The sequence below is a fragment of the Echeneis naucrates genome, chromosome 6 (assembly GCF_900963305.1).
Source record: "Echeneis naucrates chromosome 6, fEcheNa1.1, whole genome shotgun sequence".
Taxonomy (NCBI): Eukaryota; Metazoa; Chordata; class Actinopteri; order Carangiformes; family Echeneidae; genus Echeneis; species Echeneis naucrates.
The window spans coordinates 24430277-24450238 of record NC_042516.1 but is presented as its reverse complement, the minus strand read 5'-3'; the positions used below and the strand labels follow the sequence as shown (position 1 = coordinate 24450238).

The 19962-nt window shown below is 47.3% G+C and overlaps 2 protein-coding genes across 3 annotated transcripts in view; one reads left to right on the top strand and one right to left on the bottom strand.

The window, feature by feature from the left end:
- Positions 1-1742: 1742 nt before the first annotated feature.
- cmtm6 (CKLF-like MARVEL transmembrane domain containing 6) lies at positions 1743-7595 on the bottom strand. The gene is made up of 5 exons (XM_029503898.1): positions 7469-7595; positions 6636-6756; positions 5387-5563; positions 4157-4255; positions 1743-3448 (listed from the first exon to the last, which is right to left on the bottom strand). Exons 2-5 carry the CDS (start codon positions 6747-6749, stop codon positions 3275-3277), a joined length of 564 nt encoding a protein of 187 aa, XP_029359758.1. The 5' UTR covers positions 6750-6756; positions 7469-7595; the 3' UTR covers positions 1743-3274.
- cpne4a (copine IVa) overlaps positions 7220-19962 on the top strand; it is a 13304-nt gene continuing 561 nt past the window's right edge. The window contains exons 1-16 of one of the 2 annotated variants that reach the window (XM_029503896.1): positions 7220-8001; positions 9855-10046; positions 11414-11593; positions 12388-12459; positions 13063-13137; positions 13326-13409; positions 13501-13590; positions 13704-13802; positions 14328-14414; positions 15367-15426; positions 15933-16066; positions 16155-16209; positions 16729-16780; positions 17214-17347; positions 17481-17717; positions 19036-19962. The exon at positions 19036-19962 is cut by the window's right edge and continues 561 nt beyond it. In XM_029503896.1, the coding sequence (XP_029359756.1) occupies positions 7996-8001; positions 9855-10046; positions 11414-11593; positions 12388-12459; positions 13063-13137; positions 13326-13409; positions 13501-13590; positions 13704-13802; positions 14328-14414; positions 15367-15426; positions 15933-16066; positions 16155-16209; positions 16729-16780; positions 17214-17347; positions 17481-17717; positions 19036-19167 (1689 nt within the window). In that variant the 5' untranslated portion in view covers positions 7220-7995 and the 3' untranslated portion in view covers positions 19168-19962. Of the gene's footprint in view, positions 8122-9854; positions 10047-11413; positions 11594-12387; positions 12460-13062; positions 13138-13325; positions 13410-13500; positions 13591-13703; positions 13803-14327; positions 14415-15366; positions 15427-15932; positions 16067-16154; positions 16210-16728; positions 16781-17213; positions 17348-17480; positions 17718-19035 lie in introns of both variants that reach the window. The other variant, XM_029503897.1, reaches the window with a different exon arrangement.

The following is a 19962-nucleotide window of genomic DNA, read 5'->3' as shown; positions in this document are numbered from 1 at the left end:
GACAAGATTGAAGTAATATTGTAGAGACTTGTTTTATGTGAGGGACAAAGGACCAGACCAGCTCTGACTGCGGTGTGTTTGTATCCAGGTGCTTTGGGTCAAACGGTGAACTACCCACCTCCTGTCTGTGTGGTGACGGGGTGATCTGTCAAATATCTTGCATAGAACTACGCCATCTGTGGTCGACACCTCCGATCGGACCAACCTGTCCATCGACCCTCGATAACGTTACCTGGGAGACAAGACAGGAAACTGTTCTTTACAGATCAGAGACCTGAAGGACAAAGACCAGGGGACATAGGTGAGAACATCCTGGTCCTGGGCTCTGGTTTGAAGATCCTGAAACAATCATTCTGTGTACTGAGAGGGCGACTCCAGTAGCTGTAGTCATAAATCATAAATCTGTATTCTGGATGATTCAGTTGTTTCAGAATGCAGCTACCCGAATATTAACAGGAACTAGAAACAGAGATCACAACTCTGCCGGTGCTATATCTAGCTGCCGGTAAAATCCTTCTGTTAACGTATAAAGCTCTTAATGGCCATCAAAGCTCCATCATATCTCAGAGCTCATAGTTCCTTACTGTCCTAGCAGGCCACTCCGCTCTCTAGATGGAGGTTTACTTGTGGTTCCCAGAGTCTCCAAGAGTAAATCTGGAGGCAGATGGTTCAGTTATCAGGCTCCTCTTCTTTGCATTGGTCTGGGTGGACTCTTTAGACCAGGCTGAACACTTTTCTGTAAGACAGCTGATAGTTAAAAGTTAAAGTCCATCTGGTCTCTCCCTCCCCCTTAACCCAACCGGTCGAGGCAGATGCCCCCCCCAGCCTGGTTCTGCCTCTTAAAGGAAGTCTTTCCTGCTCATTGGGAATCTGTTGGTCTCTAAATCATGGTATAGAGTCTGGTCTCGACATGCTCTGTAGGTAAAGTGCCTCGATGTAACTTTGTCATGATTTGGGGCTTCATAAATAAATCTGATTTGATTTGATTTATTGAAGTCTATGGGAAAACGTCCCTCCTCCTCAGTAAACGTTTTCCTGATGAGTTTATGATCTCAGTCTGAAATACAACATGATGTTCATGTTTAAAAAAAATAAAAAAAAAAATAAAGAAGATATTTATGATGAGAAGTGATGTCATTGTTCCCTCAGATATGACTCTCCTGAGGATTTTCCTCTCTGGGGGAGACAGAGCATCAACCAGCTGGAGCTCATCTGGTTCAGTCTGGCCCACCCTCCAGCTACACCTTACTGGTGAGGATTCTGGGAACGACACCTGCGGGACCCGAAGACCCCGAACCACATCAGCTGCAGGTGGAGCCTGCGGGGACGAAAGGCCACCATCCGCCTGGTCCAGTTCATGGTGCTCACTGTGTTCACCATCACGGGGGCGTCCATTGTCATCAGAAGGTAATTGCTACCCACAATTCACTCTGTCACAATGGGATCAGTCTGTTGTTATTCTGTCAGAATGAGCGTTTGTAAGAGAGAAGCAGCCGAGTGACGCTGTCTGTCCCGGTCTGTGGCCCCTCCCACCACATGTTCTCCAATTCCTGAAGCTGATTGGTGAAGACAACTTCCAAACCTTTTTCACTCACACTCACTCATCTTCTTCCTCTGATCTGTTTCCAGCTCACTCTGGGCGAGGAGCAGGGTCACCCTGAGACCAACAACCTCTCACACTCACTATAAACTCGTAAAGATAATTCATGTAAAAACAAAAGCAATCATGAGCAATAGAAGTATTTTTTTCTTGAAAATCAGTTTTATTATGACAGAATATTCACTGATCACAGATACAAAGACCAAACAGTGTTTGTAAAAACTAAAAGAATAAAAATGCGTTTGATAAAAAAGATTGCCTGATTAACTTGAATTATTCTCTCTCACCAATCTCACAACATCATGAAATTTTTGTTTTTAAAAATCTTAAATTTGGAGTCAGATGTTTTTATTTAATGTCCCTAAGAGACAACCAGTTCGAACCGTGTTCTCTTAACAGAAAAACAAATGTTCAATATTAATATTTCAAAATCTTGACTCAGTAAAAATACGCAGATTTCTAAGTAACTTTATCTTGAATTTGGGGACCGTAAAAAACATGAATGAATAAATGTGACGACTTAATGAAGGAATGTTAAAATAAGAGGGAATGAAGAAAAGACGGTTTGTTGACTTTGGGATTAACTTGCAGTCACTTTCATTTCTGGGCATAAACGTTAAAATGAGACAGAATCTCTGTGACCAACCGTCAGATTCAAAGGTTCCTTTAACCACCAAATCTCCGGCTGCATGGTCCACCTGCCAACCAGAAACAGATGACATCACACAGAGGGGGCGTGGCTGACTTTCCCGCATCTGTCTGATCAGATGTCTAGGAAACCTTTAAAGGAACATGTCCACAGGAAGTGGAGTCGGGTTTGGATAATTCAAACTTATCTCAACCTCAGGTGTCGACTGACTTCATTACAGAAACAACGAGATGTGACATCACTTCATGAATATTTATGTCTGAACAAACAGCGTCATTTCTGGCAAAGAACAGAAAAACAAAGAGATGAAGAGTCAAAGCTTTTATATAAAAGAAAGTTTAAAACAGCTGGATCAGCTGCAGCTCTCAGGACAGGATGCCATGACACCTCCGCTTCACCACCGGAGAAACGAAGTGATGGAATGATGAGTGATTGGTTCACACAGAGGTCAGAGGTCATTTGTGAAGTGAGGGAAGACTGAAGCTGAGAGAAACTACAGAGTGAGGTGATGTCATCAGGTCTTTTCTGTTTTTTTTGCAGCTGAATGTGACATGTAAAAAAAAAAAAAAAAAGTAACTCTCTAGATCATTTGACGAAAAACCAGAAGTCCCGCCTCCTCCACCTGTGATGTCACTGAGCTTCAGATTGTCACTGAAAGATCACTGATTATTGGTTTATTGGTTATAGTCTAATGGTTTAAAGCAGTTTAAGTGCTTTTCAACAGGAATTGAGATGTTTCCTTCATTTCAGCAATAAACTTTCTTCTGATTGTCTCTTTGAAAGACACTTCTTGCTGTGATCATTTGACCTCCGGTGACCCCTGATTTGGCCTCTGCTGGTGTGTTGATAAAAGTACCCAACATTTACTGGTTCGATGTTTTAGTGTCCGTTGGTTTAAAATGAGTTAAAATCGTCACGTTGGCTACCTGTCTCTGAAGCTCTGCCTCCCGTCGTCTTGTTAAAGGAATAGTGCGTAAAGTAATGACCTTTGACCAAAAGGCACACGTGCAAGCATACGAACTGATTTATGGCGTGATGGCGGTCGGCGCGTTGAGCTTCTCTGTCTCCGGTTGAGCCGCCACCACAGGGCCGCCATTACTGGTCTCCTGCTTCCTGCCTTCCCTCAAAGGACACCCATTTCTCTTAACAAACAAGATGGTGTCAAGCAAGAACACAAATGTGGCCAGGAAACCAAACACCTGGAGGACGAGAGAGAGACAGAGAGAGTGAGAGTGAGAGAGAGAGAGAGAGAGAGAGAGAGAGAGAGAGAGAGAGAGAGAGAGAGACAGAGACAGAGAGAGTGAGAGTGAGAGAGAGAGAGAGAGACAGAGACAGAGAGAGAGAGAGAGAGAGAGACAGAGACAGAGAGTGAGAGAGACAGAGACAGAGAGAGAGAGAGAGAGAGAGACAGAGACAGAGACAGAGACAGAGACAGAGACAGAGACAGACAGACAGAAAGAGATAGAGCGAGAGAGAGACAGAGACAGAGAGAGTGAGAGTGAGAGAGAGAGTGAGAGAGAGAGAGAGAGTGAGAGAGACAGAGACAGAGACAGAGAGAGAGAGAGACAGACAGACAGACAGACAGAAAGAGATAGAGCGAGAGAGAGACAGAGACAGAGAGAGTGAGAGAGAGAGAGAGAGAGAGAGAGACAGACAGACAGAAAGAGATAGAGCGAGAGAGAGACAGAGACAGAGACAGAGAGAGTGAGAGAGAGAGAGTGAGAGAGAGAGAGAGCGAGAGAGACAGACAGAGAGAGATAGAGCGAGAGAGAGACAGAGACAGAGAGAGAGAGAGAGAGAGAGAGAGAGAGCAAAAAATGTAGAGAACAAAAATCACTTTCAGGAGACAGTGAAGGAAAGGAGGGGGCAGGGAAGGAGAGAAGGAGGTAGTGAAGGGAAGGTCGTACCACAGCTGCTCTCTCCAGAGTCGTGCCGCCGTTTTGAGCAGTGAAGATGATGGAGGCGATGAAGAAGAAGAGGGTGATGACTGCGGTGTAGACCAGATCCTGCAGGACACAAGAAGACCAGCAGCTCAGGACTCACTGAACCAGATGGTTGAAGACATGAAACTGTATCAGAGCACTGAGGGGTTCAGGTCTGACAGGTTTCAGTTCCCTGTGGATGATAAACTGTTTCTTTATGCTAAGCTATGCTAAGCTAAGGTAAATGAGGTGTTTGCTGTATCAATCTGAATATGTGACTTTAAGAAAAACAACCACCCAACTTCTTTTCTACAGTGTTGTTCTAAATCAAACCAGATTTATTTATGAAGCACAAAGATCAGGTCTGGATTATTTAAAGAACCCAACAGATCCCCCTGTGTCTGGTCTGAGATCCTGGAGAATCTGGATCGTTTTCCATCTAATGAAAGAACCCAGATACAGTTCAGGTTTCCACCACGTGGTGTCGCTGCTGCGCCTCGTGTTTGATAAAAGGCTGCTGTGTTCCGGGCCAGGTCCGGTGGGATCGTCTGCTCTGAAGAGGAGCTGGACTTGGGGGAGTACTCCATCAGTCCCGGAAGATCAGACCTTTGGTGTTTATCAGATGACAACAGAACCCATCTCATCTTTTAGTCATCTTTAGCAAACTACATTTCCCATCAGCCCTGGGGGCTGTCTGTGGTTAGTTCAAGTGTCTGTAACAACCGTAGGACATGAGGGAGGGTGAAGTGGAGCTGTCATGGTGGACATTCAGGGATGTGGAAGTTCTCGCCTTGCCCGAGAAACGTGCTGCCATGAAAACCGACAGAGTTGGGACGAGACATGGAGGGACGGACTGATGATGCTGGATTCTGTCCTGGCTGGCTGTGGACTTTGTTTTGGTACCCTAAGGGTAGGCAACTAATTGGACCAGCAGTTAAATGGTCCTTCATATGTTCAGAGAGAAAATCAAATAAATCTAACAACTATAAAGAAAACAAACATGTTCCATCATCATTGCTGGGTCAGATAACTTCCTGTTCTGTTGCTATAGTGACGTCCAATCGGCAGACACACTGTCTCTGGTGGACACAGAGACAGATCTGTTGTCTCATTAATTCAGAAATATTGAAGAGAACTGAAGTGATGAGTCTGTATGCTAAGCTAAACTACACCCCCCTCCTCAGGGGGTTCTGTTAAATCCGATTCAGGTCTTACCAGGGTAGGCCAGCAGGTGATCCCGACCCGTTTGTGCAGGTAGGTGGAGAGGAGGATGAGGAGCAGCAGCGTGAAGAGGAAGGCCGTGCAGCTGACGAACTCGAAAAAGTAAAGGGCGGAGCAATTGAGGCAGCTGCTGACCACTTCCTCCAGGATGAAGGCCATGAAGGACAGGACCTGAGGGGCACACAGGGCACTGCGTTAAAGGACCAGGACCAGGACTGGACCCTCTGGTCTGTGGGTGTGACGACAGATTCTGGTCCTTGACCCCGAGGCCTGTTTGAGGGTTCAGACCTGGTTTTTAGACCAGAATCACATAATTATAGAAAGACCAACGTGTGTGTGTGTGTGTGTGCTGCAGCAGCTGGGTGACACAACAGGAAGTGTAAGAATGGAGCAGAAGGGCTGATGGTCTGGAGGAGCTGACCCCCCAACAGGACTGCCCCTTGGGACACCCTTTACATGTGACCAGACCAGGAAGTGGCATTCACCATGGCAACAGATAGACGTTCCACTGTCAGAGCAACGCACCACCACTGCTGTGGGTCAGGGTTCAAATCCCAAGACCTTCAGTGAACCTTCAGCTCCCTGTCACATCAGCAGCACGACACAGAGATAAAATCTGAAGAAGAGGAGGAGGAAGAAGTGGGGGCAGATCCTCTTTCTGTTCTGAACCGATCCCCTGGCAGGGGACACATGTGTGTGTGAAGTTGCGACAGTGATTGGTCAGCAGGTCTGAGTTCTGCTAACGACAGCTCAACAGGCAAAGCAGTTCCTGTCTGCAGGAGGAAGGAGCAGAGGTCACACAGACATCGACAGTCGGCTGATTTCAGATGCATTCTGGCTAAATTCTGTATTAGTGACCTGGTCAGCTGACCCAGCTGTTTGTTATTGAATGAATCCTCATCAACGCTGATGAGGATGATTAATAAGAAACTGAGCTGAGCAGCAGAACAGACTCGATCCAGCTCTCTGAGGTATTGATCTGTTTAATGGGCCTGATCAGCTGATCGATGACACGCAGTGAAACTGTTTACTTCAAGAGTCTCATTAGCGTCAAACAGCTCCTGAACGGATCTGTAGAGGTTAGGCTATGTGTGTGTCTGTGATGTCACAGTGAAACACAGAAACACAATAAAGACGCTGTTGTGTGGTTCAGGTAACAGGCAGCTTTTGTGCTTTAACGTTTCCTTGTGTTCGTAGGGCTCCAGTGCCAGAAAAGGGAAAGTCTGAGGGTCTATGAACTCACCACTTCACCAACTTTGAGCAGGAAGCGAACTTTGTCCAGATGTTCGGATGGAATCAGACACCAGGACGACTTCGGGTTGGGTGACGTCGTTGGAGCGTAGACCTCAGAAGCCATGATGCACCTGGACACAACAGGAAGCAGTTATACTCCACATCACCACAGGTCGGCACCACCAATCAAAACCTCCATGTTGGCTCTTTCCAGTGCAGCTGGGAATGAGGCGTTTCCGTTCAGTCAGCTCTCTGTTTGATTTGGCACCTCAGGGACACCGTACATGTCACGTACCACCACATCTACAGCCTGAACCAGGCCTGGTCCTGACCATCACCTAATTATCATCATCGTTAATGGATTCTTTAAACTGTAGACTCATTTTTTGTCAGACACAAGTTGGTGTTTTGCTTAAAAGAATAATTTGATTGTTTTGCACTCTTCATCACTAACACTGCACTGATGGGACTTTATTGTCTGTTTTCAGTCACGTGTTGCTTCACTTCATCTTGTTTCTGTTTGTGAGACATTCAGGGACACATTCTCTGAAAATGAAAGTGAAAGCGCGCAGGTAGGCTGGCGGACAGGTGAGAGTGGTTAGTCTGAGGGGGACTTAGAAGGCCCTTCGGGTGAAAGCTGCTCGGTGACTGAGGCCGATGCTGAAGGAGACCGTTTCCTGTTTAATTTCTCATTAAAGGTTTAAAGGCTCACTGCTGAGCTGACGCATTAAATGGAGCCTGGCGCTTTCCGGCCTAAATCCTACCAAACTTTAGTTTACTTCAGAAGGACGTATTTGAAAGTTTAAGGGATAACTGTGAATAAAGTGTGAGGAAAAAACTCACCGCTATGTTTCCTTCCAGCTTCAGAAAAGCAGCTTTTCGCCAACTCGTCCGTTTGTTTTTAGTCGCTAACTGACGAACAAACTTCCGCATTTAGACTTTTCGATTCTTCCGTCAAGTCCGTGAACGGCACTCACACTTCCGCTCCGGAATGTCAAAGTAAAATGCCGTCAGGCCTCTTCCGGTCTCTTTGACTTTGTTGAAAGAGTGAAATATTTTCAATCCAGATCTGCTCTGTTTGTGAGTTCTGGATATTTATTTATATCACCATTAAACTGTACACATTATTTGTTTGGTATATAGTCTTTTTTTTCATTAGACAGGCAGCACGTGAAGCAAAATAAATGTTTCCTGGGAACAAATCCATTCAGTTATTTTCGAAATGAATGGATGACAGATCGGCCTGCAGATGGCGCTGCAGCCCGCCGCTCCCCGCTGCCCCCCCCCCCCCCCCAGTGTCTGAGGCTTCCCCTGCTATAAAAGCGGCAGGCTGCCGGAGGAGGTGAAGGCTCCAGCAGCCGGAGAGGAGGATGAAGGTGTGTGTCCCTCAGTTCAGACCGGCTGAGCTGACACACCAAACTTTCTGATGCTTCCATCACCGAGAAGGACTTCTTTTTCTTCTTCTTCTTCTTCTTCTTCTTCCTGCACCTGTGAAGGTAAATCAGAAGCTTTCTCTCTATCTCCCCCCCCTCCCTCTCTCTCTCTCTCTCTCTCTCTCCGTCTCTCTCTCTCTCCCTCTCCCTGACTCCCTGACTCCCTCTCTCTCTCTCTCTCTGATACTCTCTCCCTCTCTCTCTCTCTCTCTCTCCCTGACTCCCTCTCTCTCCCTCCCCTCTCTCTCCCTCCTTCTCTCTCTCTTTCTCTCTCCCTGACTCCCTCCCTCTCTCTCTCTCTTTCCCTCCCTCTCTCTCTCTCTCTCCCCCTCCCCCTCGCTCTCTCTCTCGCTCCCTCTCTCTCTGTCCTTCTCTCTCTCTTTCTCTCTCCCTGACTCCCTCTCTCTCTCTCTCTCTCTCTCTCTCCCCTCCCTCCCTCTCTCTCTTTCCCTCCCTCTCTCTCTCTCCCTCTCTCTCCCTCCTTCTCTCTCTCTTTCTCTCTCCCTGACTCCCTCTCTCTCTCTCTCTCTCCTCCCTCCCTCTCTCTCTTTCCCTCCCTCTCTCTCTCTCCCTCTCTCTCCCTCCCTTCTCTCTCTCTTTCTCTCTCCCTGACTCCCTCTCTCTCTCTCTCTCTGACACTCTCTCTCTCTCCATATCTCCATCTCTCTCTCTCTCCCTCCCTCTCTCTCTCTCTGACACTCTCTCTCTCTCCATATCTCCATCTCTCTCTCTCTCCCTCCCTCTCTCTCTCTCTGACACTCTCTCTCTCTCTCCGTCTCTCTCCCCCTCTCTCTCTCTCTCCCTCTCCCTGACTCCCTCTCTCTCCCTCCCTCTCTCTCTCTCTGACACTCTCTCTCTCTCCATATCTCCATCTCTCTCTCTCTCCCTCCCTCTCTCTCCCTCTCTCCATCTCTCTCTCTCCCTCTCCCTCTCTCCATCTCTCTCTCTCCCTCTCCCTCTCTGTGTGTGTGTGTCGCTTGATCATTTGTCTCTTCAGCATAGTTCTTGTTCTTGTTCAGTGGATATCGATTCAGGATCCAGATGTTTCAGGTCTCATCATCATCATTGGTGATTCATTTTAGTGTATAAATGTCTTTGGCATTTTCAATGTCATTGGTGGGGTTTCATAAAAATTATAGAAACTTTAATTGTTACATTTTATCACATCAACTTCAATACTGACTTCTGCTGTTTGTGGACAAACTGTTGATACAAATATTTAAAATGAGGACACGCCTGCACCTGGTGGAGGCGGCGACAGGGAACTAAATGTTTTCTAAGTGAACAAATACACTGGCTGTAAAACCTGATCCTGCACCATTAAAGACTCTAATCGTCATTCCCCACTTCCTGTGTAACCGGAGCTGAGGGATATCAGATGACTTCCTCCTGTGGAGTACATTACGGCTGATGGTGGTTCGATCGTGGCCTCCTGATCCGGAAGAAATCACTTCCTGTGTGGGTGGAGTTCATGAGAGACTCTGACTGTTTTAATCAATTTCAGCTCTTTAAGATAATTAACCACAGTCTGAACTCTGAGAGAAACCTTCACCTGGACCAGATAAACCTGAACCTGGCCATCGGGGGGGGGGGGCTACTGTGTGACTGACAGACTGGACCATCCAATCAGGAGAGAGGAGTCTCTGCAGTGATAAAATGAAGAAAAATGTGACATTTTTCTACTTTAATAAAAAGACTTTTGGACAGTGAAATTTATTCTCTTTGGTTCAGCAACTAACTAACTGAGACTGGAGATCAGATAAGAGTCGTAACGTTCTCGTCTCCGTCCTCCGCAGAATTCCTGTCCCGCCTCCATCATGAGTGACATCTACGAGTCGGCGGCGAATTCCCTGGGTCTTTTCAGCAGCCCCTGTCTGACCAAAGTGGAGCTGAGACTCACCTGTAAAGGGATCTCAGACCGGGATGCCCTGTCCAAACCCGACCCCTGCATCGTCCTCAACATGCAGTCCCATGGACAGTGGATGGAGGTAGGTCGCCATAGAAACCACACCGGCCTTTTGTCCTGCTGGTGGTTTTAATGTTCTTGATTCCTGGACTCATGGACTGTTGGCGGCTTCAGGTCTGTCCTGTCCTGGTCTTCATAGAAAGCATCTGCAGAATTCTGGTTCTCCTGAAGATCTGAAGCTCCTCCAGTCCTGCAGTCCCAGTCCCAGTCCTCCAGTCCTCCAGTCCCAGTCCAAGTCCCAGTCCTCCAGTCCTTCAGTCTCAGTCCTCCAGTCCCAGTCCAAGTCCCAGTTGCCCAGTCCCAGTCCTCCAGTCCCAGTCCCTCTGTAATACCACACTAACTGGATTCCGGTAACTCTAACAGTCCCAGTTCCAGTCCCCCAGTCCCAGTCCCAGTCCCAGTCCTCCAGTCCCAGTCCAAGTCCCAGTTGCCCAGTCCCAGTTGCCCAGTCCCAGTCCCAATCCCAGTGCCAGTCCCAGTCCCAATCCCAGTCCCAGTCCCAGTCCCTCTGTAATACCACACTAATTCGATTCCGGTAACTCTAACAGTGATAATTAGGAAACATTAGCACGTGTTAGCAGAAGAATTCAGATTCTCACTATCAGAGCTGCAGGTTTGACCTTTGACCCTGTGTGTGCGTGTGTTAGTGTGTTTGCTGCTTGGCTGTGTGTTTCTATGTGGTTCAGGTCAGACCTGGTTTCAGTTGACCCACTTTGTGTCTCTGAGTATTTTTAGTCACCATCAGGATGCAGAAGAACCTGCAACACAAACTTTCCCTCTCTTCGTTTTTATTTCCCTGCTCGTCCCAGTTTCTGTTTCAAATCAGGACTCACTAGTCTGATCCGGACTGGACCGCAGGTCTGTCAGCAGCTCATTTCAGACTCTGTGTTCTTCTCGTCATCAGTCCAGATGTGGAGGTTTTCGGTCTGGACTTGTTGGCACAGTTCTTCCTGTCAGTTTCTGAAGTCCAAAAATATTCTGGACTGAGTCCTGCAGAGTCCTGATCTGGGAACAGACCCAGTATTAGTTGGTGTAGATCCTTCAGGTTCTTCAGGAGGCAGTAGGAGGGCTGGATCATCAGGACCTGGTCTGGGTCTTCAGATGGACGTGCTGAGAGGATTCCAGGAAAATGTCCATCAGCGGGACCTGGTCCAGCTAGTCCAGACGAACTTTACCATCACTGCCTGAGCTCCATCTGTCGGAGGACAGACGGAGCAGATGATGTCCGGTTTTTATTTGACTGTTTCATAAACAGTCAAAGAAAAAGTTGAACAAAGTTCCAGCTTAAGGATGAAATACACAACAAAGAACATACAGAGCGAATGTGAATGTTGCGCTCTCAGAACTGCAGCATGAATTTTTCACGAGTTCTGCTGGTTTGTCCTGCAGGTGGACCGGACTGAGGTGATCCGCAGCTGTGTGAACCCGGCCTACTCCAAAGTCTTCACCCTGGACTTTTACTTTGAAGAGGTGCAGCGTCTGCGCTTCGAGCTGTACGACATCAACAGCAGCCACAACGGGGTGAAGGAGGCCGACTTCCTGGGCTCGGTGGAGTGCACCCTGGGACAGGTGAGTCTGAAGGTGATGGATGAACAGCCAATCAGCTCAGGGCTCAAGGTCACATGACGTCATTGTGGGCATCCTAAAGAACCGACTCCAAAACAGCTGAGATCATTTCCTTGTTCTGTTTCTGCTGCGGAAGATCGGCTCAGAAATCAACGAGGGTGTGTGTGTGTGTGTGTGTCTGTGTCTGAGTGTGTCTGTCTGTGTGTGTGCGTTATGAATCTGGCAGCTGTCAGTCATGAGACTCGGCTGAAGGCTCCTCAGGGTTTTAAACCAGCAGCCGGGGAACGGACCGGGCCGAGGAGGGGAAGGGCGGGAATATCGGATCAGGATTCGTCCTCTGGGGAGCACGAACGTCAGAGACAAACAGATGAAAATGGTCATGGATCAGCTGACTCCACCATCATCGTTAAGATGGCGGAGCGGCGGCCAAGTCTGTGCTCAAACCGTCAGTTTGGAGGAGCTTCCTCCTCCTCCTCCTCCTCGTCATCATCTCTACCAGCAGCGTCCCTGTTTCAGCTGCCAGCTTCCCCACCAGCCAGATGGCTGACGGAACGCCGCCGCTTCCTGCTAACGGGCCTGAGGAGATGCCAAGAATCCTCAGAGGAAACAAGGAGACGAGGCGTGTCAGATGTCACCATGATTTCTTTCCCATGATGCTTAGTGTTGGGGCTGGAAATGGCGGAACATCAATCTGTTTTACTAAAGAACATTTTCTGTTCCTCCGTCCTCACCTTGGAAACTCTCTCTGTTTGTCTCCCTGTCGGTCCTCCCCTCTCTCTCCCCCCCGTCCCCCGTAGATTGTCTCTCAGAGGAAGTTGTCCAAAGCTCTGGTCAGACCTGGAGGTTCGGTGGGAAAAGCCATCATCACTGTGAGTCTCACTCTCTCCTGCACTCACTGTCTCATCAACCTCTCTCGCCCCCTTTCTGTCCTCATAGGTCCTGTCAGGACTCTGACAGGGTCTGAGTCCTGACAGGACCTCGGGGATCTGGACTGTCAGGATTTCCTCTGACCGGCTGAATCTTTGATGGATTCACTCGTCTGTGTCTTTAAAGTCACGGCTGGAGAATCTTCTGAGCTTCAGCTTCTCTGTCCACATGAAACGCTTGAGCAGATTTATTTTGAAAGGATTTCTGAAGAGGAAGCTGCTCCACTGACACGATCAGCTTTTATTTTGACTTTCTTCATCCCTCTTTTATTATTCTTCTTGTGGTCTGTTTCATCTTTTGCTCCTTCTCTTATCTTTTATTCATTTGGTCGCTCCTCCCTTATTCACCAACTGCCTTCTTACGTGCTCCACCCACACCTTAACCAGGTGTTTACTTCCTGTGGGGATGTTGAGCCTGTTATCATGTTTCCTATGATGCTCGGAGGCAGATTTAAAAGGCTGAGCTTCCTAATTCTGTGGTTCCTCCAATCAGAGAGCTGAGACCTGGAGATGTGATGCTGTGTGTGTGTGTCTGTGTGTTCCCAGGTCACAGCAGAGGAGCTGACAGGTAATGACGACTACATTGAACTCTCATTCAGCGCCAGAAAACTGGACGACAAGGTGACAGTGTGTGTGTGTGTGTGTGTGTGTTTTAATGGCTGCTCATTTTAAAACAAAACATTTTAAAACATTTTAATTATTACATTTTAACATTATTAATATTCAGGTTTGAACAGTGAAGTCAACAAAGTCGTGGCGTGTTAAAGATTTGTTTCTGATTGGTCGGTTGTCCTTCTTCTCTGCTTCAGGACTTCTTCAGTAAGTCTGATCCATTTCTGGAGATCTACAGACTGAACAACGACGCCACACTACAGCTGGTCTACAGGACCGAGGTGAGAGCGCATAGCACAACAACATAACAACAAAAGTCCTACACAACACAACAACAGTTTGTATGTACAGTGAGCTTTCTCTCTCTGTCAGACCGTCATGAACAATCTGAATCCCGTTTGGAAAAACTTCAAGGTCTCTCTGAACTCCCTCTGCAGTGGAGACCATGAACGCAAACTACAGGTACACACACAGACTGGGGCCCTTCACATACACCAGCTCTGTAAATCAGTTTTATGCAGGAGTAAGTGGGTCACTTACTCCTCACACACTTACTTGTGTGTGTGTGTCCTCAGTGCACAGTGTGGGACTGGGACTCCAACGGGAAACACGACTACATCGGTGAATTTGAAGCGACGTTCAAAGAGATGAAAGGAGCCATCGATGGACGACAGGTAGGATCAGCTGCTGGTCACCATGGAGACACGATTCCTTCTTCAGACTGTATGTGTGTGGGGGGGGGTTGGGGGACTGTACCACCCAATCAGAACAGAGTCCAGAGCAGGCGGTCATGATAATGAGACAGCTGAACGGCTGCCTTGTTTCTGTCCAGCTGCTGATGACATCACACCGCCTTTTTAAAGTCATTCTGTTAAATGGCACATTCAGGGAGACCTGGAGCTCGAGGACCTGATGGTGACCTGCTGAGGAGGACATGTCATGGTAACAATATTAAGCACCTGGTGGTTGTATTGAGCAGTTTCACCAGTTAGCGTGTGGGTCCAAAACCTGGTTGGCTCTGACTCTGGATCTGGTCCAACTGCAGGAAAAAGAAAATCAGCTGATCACAACTTCCTGTCAGACACACGTCTCCTGACAGGACACCATCAAGAATAATGATCCAACTGAGCCAGGACACACATCTAAGGAAATGTTAGTCCTTAAAGCAGGGGTACCTGATGTGTGTGTGTGTGTTTCAGGTGCAGTGGCCGTGCATCAACCCCAAATACAAAGTCAAGAAAAAGAACTACAAGAACTCCGGGATCGTCATCCTGAACCAGTGCAAGGTGACGGACAGCTTCATCCAGAGATGGAGTGGCTCTTGTTTGTCTGTCAGAACTCTTTTTGTGGCTTTCAATAACCAACATTTTCTGCCAGATGAGGTTGAACAGTGCCAAGGCCCCTGGAGACCGCTGAGGGCCCCTGGGGCCCCCCAGGCAGACTGAGAGCCAGATTTAACCGACACTCAACACACACACAAGCAGCTCCTCAAAACCAGAACACCAACGGGGGGGGGACAGAATAAGGAAACAGAATGGTTTCCAGGTCCAGATGCTTCATGATCAATCAGGCACCAACCTCATTCTGTCAGGGGCCCCCAACAGGTTCAGGGGCCCCATTCATCTTCCCTATAGCTGCTGGACATTCAGATAATTGGCCAAACAAACACTGAGGAAGAAGATGAAGATGATGATGAAGATGAAGATTATGATGAAGATGAAGATGATGATGTTGATGATGATGATGATGAGGATGATGATGATGATGAAGATGATGAAGTTGATGATGATGAAGATGATGAGGATGATGATGTTGATGATGATGAAGTTGATGATGATGAAGATGATGATGTTGATGATGATGATGATGATGATGAAGATGAAATTGATGATGATGAAGTTGATGATGTTGATGATGATGATGATGATGAGGATGATGATGATGATGAAGATGATGAAGTTGATGATGATGATGATGATGATGATGATGATGATGATGATGATGATGATGATGATGATGATGAAGATGATGATGTTGATGATGATGATGATGAAGATGAAGTTGATGATGATGAAGTTGATGATGATGAAGATGATGATGATGATGATGATGAGGATGATGATGATGATGAAGATGATGATGATGAAGATGATGATGATGATGATGAGGAGGATGATGATGATTAGGATGAGGCTTCAGTTGTTTAAAGTTGCACTTGTTTTGTTTTTTTGCCCTCAGATCATCAAGATGCACTCCTTCCTGGATTACATCATGGGGGGCTGTCAGATCCAGTTCACAGTGAGACACACACACACACACACACACACACACAGGTCATCGCTCTGGTTCATATTCTGCCAGGAACAGAAAGTGTCTGTGTTCACAATATCGCTGCTGTCACCCTGGAAACAGTTACCATGGTAACAGGCTCAGCAGCCTCAGTGTCCCAGTTAACACCAGCAGCTCTCTGGGATGTAACCAGTTGAACCAGTTAGAGACGCTCCTCAGTCCACAGGAAGTGTCCCCTGTGTGAGTTTATTGTGTTGACAGAATCAAGAGCTGATTTTTCATCGTTGCTGAGCAGAACTCCTGATCAGATAAATGACCCAAACACAGGAGAGGAACTTTCTGAGTCCAACTTTTCTCTTTTCTCAGGGAGAGAAGCTCCCAACGAAACACTCAGCACAACAATCAGTCCTCTCCTCCTCTTCCTCCTCCTCCTCCCTTTAAAATGGAGGGTTCCTTCACTTTCAGTCATGATATGTTTGACAGAAGTGCCTCTCTCTGATTGGTCGTCTTTCCAGGTCGCCATTGACTTCACAGCTTCTAACGGAGATCCTCGTAACAGCTGCTCCCTCCACTACATCCACCCATACCAGCCCAACGAGTACCTGAAGGCCCTGGTGGCCGTGGGGGAGATCTGCCAGGACTACGACAGGTCGGTCCGCAGCAGCCAATCACAGCCCTCCTGCTGCCTCTTTTCCATGTTTTCCCTCAGCCTCATCATCAGTTCTTTTTTCTTGCAGCGATAAAATGTTCCCAGCGTTTGGCTTCGGTGCTCGGATCCCTCCTGACTTCAAGGTAATTGAACTGCTCAGCTTGCCGTCTCTCCCAGCATGCTCTCTGTCAGCGAGGTGGAGAGAGGCTGGTGATTACCCGCCTCCTCCTCCTTCTCACCTCAGGCTGCTGGTTAACTGTACCAATTCAATTGGGCTCCCATGATGCTGTGCAGCGCCTGGCGGCTTCTTGTCTGAAGCTGTTTTCAGATGATTTTCTAAAATCTTCTGCTTCTCGACATTCAAGTGTCTGAAAACCAGGAAATTGAGTTCAGAGCAAAAGAGACAAAGTTAAAGTGAGAAAATCATGTTCATCCAGGAAGTGTTCAGCACCTAAAAGCTGCAGCCTATTAGGGTAAGGTGACTAATGTTAGCTGACTTAGAATTTTAGTCTGCCCCATCGACAGATTCTGTGAATCGACCTCTCAGATGTTCAGCAGGTCTGTTCAGATTAATGTCAAGAAGAAAGTGAAAAGGAAGAGAAGCTCTGTTTTTTAATGCAGGCTCCCTTTGTCCCCTCCTGCTCCCCTCCTGCCCTCCCCAGGTCTCCCACGACTTTGCAGTGAATTTTAATGAGGAGAATCCGGAGTGTGCAGGTAGGTGCCCCGAATTCCTGACAGTTTCACAAGTGATGTTTCCCCACACATCTCTAACAGTTGTGCTGCTGTCAGAGGAAACACTTTGTTCTCAGATGGTCACAGAAGGAAACACTCTAAAAGAGTAAATAATAAATAAATAAATAATGAGTGTGTTGGTGTAAAATGTTGTGTTTTATTCTGAATAATTGATGAGTCATTGATCAGGTCAGACAGAAGAGAATTTATCTTCATGAGATGTTTTAAATACCAAACCTGGATTAGAGTCCTGATCAGTCCTTACTGTTCACGCAGAGAGAGACACATCAACTCCCTGACATAATGGCACTGCGTCCCTCTGAGCTCTTTAAGCTAACGAGATGCTAACAAACAAACATTCACTGCCCGGGATCATCTGTGTCCCTGGTTAACGTCCTGTGTTGCATCCTGACAGGTATCCAGGGGGTGGTGGAGGCCTACCAGGCCTGCCTCCCCAAGCTGCAGCTCTACGGTCCCACCAATATTGCCCCCATCATCCAGAAGGTCGCCAGCTCTGCCTCGCAGGAGGTCCATACCAAAGAGGCCATGGTGAGAGAGGACGGAATAGCTGGGTCAATAATCCACACTGGAAGCTGTCAGTCAATCCAAACTGGTCTTGGATCAGTCCAGGTCCAGGTCTCCCAGGTTCTGGATCAGTGTTGTCTTGTTCTTTGTGTTCCAGCAATACTTCATCCTACTGATCCTGACGGACGGCGTCATCACTGACATGGCCGACACCCGGGAAGCCATTGTCCAGGCCTCCCACCTGCCCATGTCCGTCATCATCGTTGGCGTTGGGAATGCAGACTTTGGCGACATGCAGATGCTCGACGGCGATGACGGGATCCTGCGATCGCCTAAAGGAGAACCTGTCCTGAGGGACATTGTCCAGTTCGTCCCATTCCGCAACTTCAAACATGTGAGTGATGTGAAATAATGAGATCTGAACAGATTTGATGGAACCTTTAAAATGAGACGAATTCTTCTTCACTCTTTATTCTAAATTTAGTCCTAATTTTCCGACAGAATCATGTCAGCTGGTCTCAGATCATTTTAAGATTCAGAGTTAAAGTGTCACCAGTTAATGTGAGTGTGTATCTAAGTTTGTGCAACATTTTGTGTAGCTGTAAGTGTCATGAGTTCAGATGAGATGGGGGGGGGGGGGATTGTGGAAGAAATGAGTTTCCAGCCTTGAGGGATAAAATGTGTTCTGCAGCTTGGCTTCAGAAGAAATGTTTAATTTCTGTCTCCTCTCTGTGGGGGGGGGGGGGGCGCTTTGGGGGGGCCCTCTCTGGTTTCAGGGTTTAATCTGAAAATTTGAGTTGCTGTTTCACAACAAAACGAGACAAACACACCAACAGCCGTAACATTATGTCCACTGACTAAATGGTTACCATGGATCCCGGTGGGTGGGTGGGATATATCCTGTTACCATGGATACCAGTCACTGGGTGGGATATATCCCGTTACCATGGATACCTGTTAGATTTAAGATGATCATTTAAGGGGAGAAGATCTGTTGTTGGTCTGATTAAAGTCCGAGCAGTTTTGTTGAGTCCGTCAGAAACGGACTGAAAGTCAGATCGACAACACGTACAGGAAAATAAAGTCAAGATCGAAACATACAGAAACAGTAAACAACAACAACAACAACTGAAAAAGCTTACAGACGGGGGGGTCAGAGTAAAGTTGAACTTGTCAGGCCGGGACCCAGAAAGGACTCAGATGCAGAGGTAGCGAGGTACAGATCCTTATTTGTGTGAGCAATGATCTCAGAACAATGCTATCAAACATTAACATTTACAGCGAAGTCACCAGATTCTAAGTTCAAAACAAAAATCGCTCCCAAATGAGGAAAATAACGTTACACTAAAAGGGGCATAACGGGGAAAACAGAAAATACTCCACAAGGAGAAAAAACCCTGGCTAGTCCAAACAAAAACGCTCACGCTTCTAAGCGGAGGATCGATGGTAAATCGATGTCACACAGGAACTCAAAATCACTCGCAAGGAGGAAAAACACAAAGGCTGTAAACATTAATCTATCGAAGGTTATCTAAACAGGTGGAGACAATCGGTAATCATGAGGGCACACAGGAGAGTTAGGCATTTCAAAATAAAACAGGAAATGACGAGACACAATAAAGCCCAGACGAGACATCCTCACCACGGTGTGACAGAACTGGATGATTGATTTATGCTGAGTTGACAGCAGGTGACTGATGTTTCCTCCTCAGGCGTCTCCAGCCGCTCTGGCCAAGAGTGTTCTTGCTGAAGTGCCCAACCAGGTGGTGGATTACTACAACAGCAGGGGCATCAAGCCCAAAGTGCCCAGCGACTACCAGTCTTCCAGGCCGTTCGGCCCCTGAGAGCCCCCCGTCCTCCCCATCCACCCCTCCCCCCAAACTGAAGATGTTTACTGTATCTTGTTTTTGTTAATGTGGATGTTAAAGGTGCAACAGGTAGCATTTTACCAGGGAGACAGGAGAGGGGGTGGGGCTTTACCACAGGTACACCACCACAGAGTACAGGACTCACAGTACGGCAGCTGGGAGGGGCCAATTGGGATCCAGGAGCTAATATCCTCTCTGAATGTTGGACAGGAGAGGACAGCATGCTTCTTTCTAGTGAGAAACATTTTGCTCTCACACAAACATAATAAAAATAAAGCCGCCATCTTGAATTTTGGTAGATATGAGGATCTGGAAGTAGAGAGCTTCATGGGAAACAGGAAGCAGTGGCGCTGCAGTTTGAATGGTGAAATACTAACAGTAGCACCTTTAACCTCCGCTGTGCATGCAGGGCCGACTCCGGCTGAGTAGATTGTGACGTTCAGGAGTGTTTTCATCAGACGAACACAACACTGACCAATCCAAACGCTGCTTCCCCGCAGACAGCATGACCGGCAGGAAACAGTTGCAAGAGGAATGTATTAACCCCCCAGGCTTGTTTTTATAAGAGTTTATTGAGGTTTTGCTAAATTTCGTAAAGTTCATATGTTGTAAAAGCTTTTGGATCTCTGCCGTCAGACGTCTGCGTCCTCCACTGGCCTTCTCCAAGGCGAGGCAGATGCATGAACTGTTGTTTTGCATGCAAATCTCCATGCAGGACTTCCTGGTCCTTGTGGTTTCTGTTTGCTGGTAGTGAATAATATGAGTAATAAC

What these genes read in the sequence shown, in the direction of transcription:
- cmtm6 (XM_029503898.1), bottom strand. Translation starts at nt 6,749, where the DNA reads ATGGCTTCTGAGGTCTACGCTCCAACGACGTCACCCAACCCGAAGTCG. An exon ending in TGCTCAAAGTTGGTGAAGTG is followed by an intron (nt 5,564 to 6,635) that starts GTGAGTTCATAG and finishes TGTGCCCCTCAG; the next exon opens with GTCCTGTCCTTCATGGCCTT. An exon ending in CTCTGGAGAGAGCAGCTGTG is followed by an intron (nt 3,449 to 4,156) that starts GTACGACCTTCC and finishes CTCGTCCTCCAG; the next exon opens with GTGTTTGGTTTCCTGGCCAC.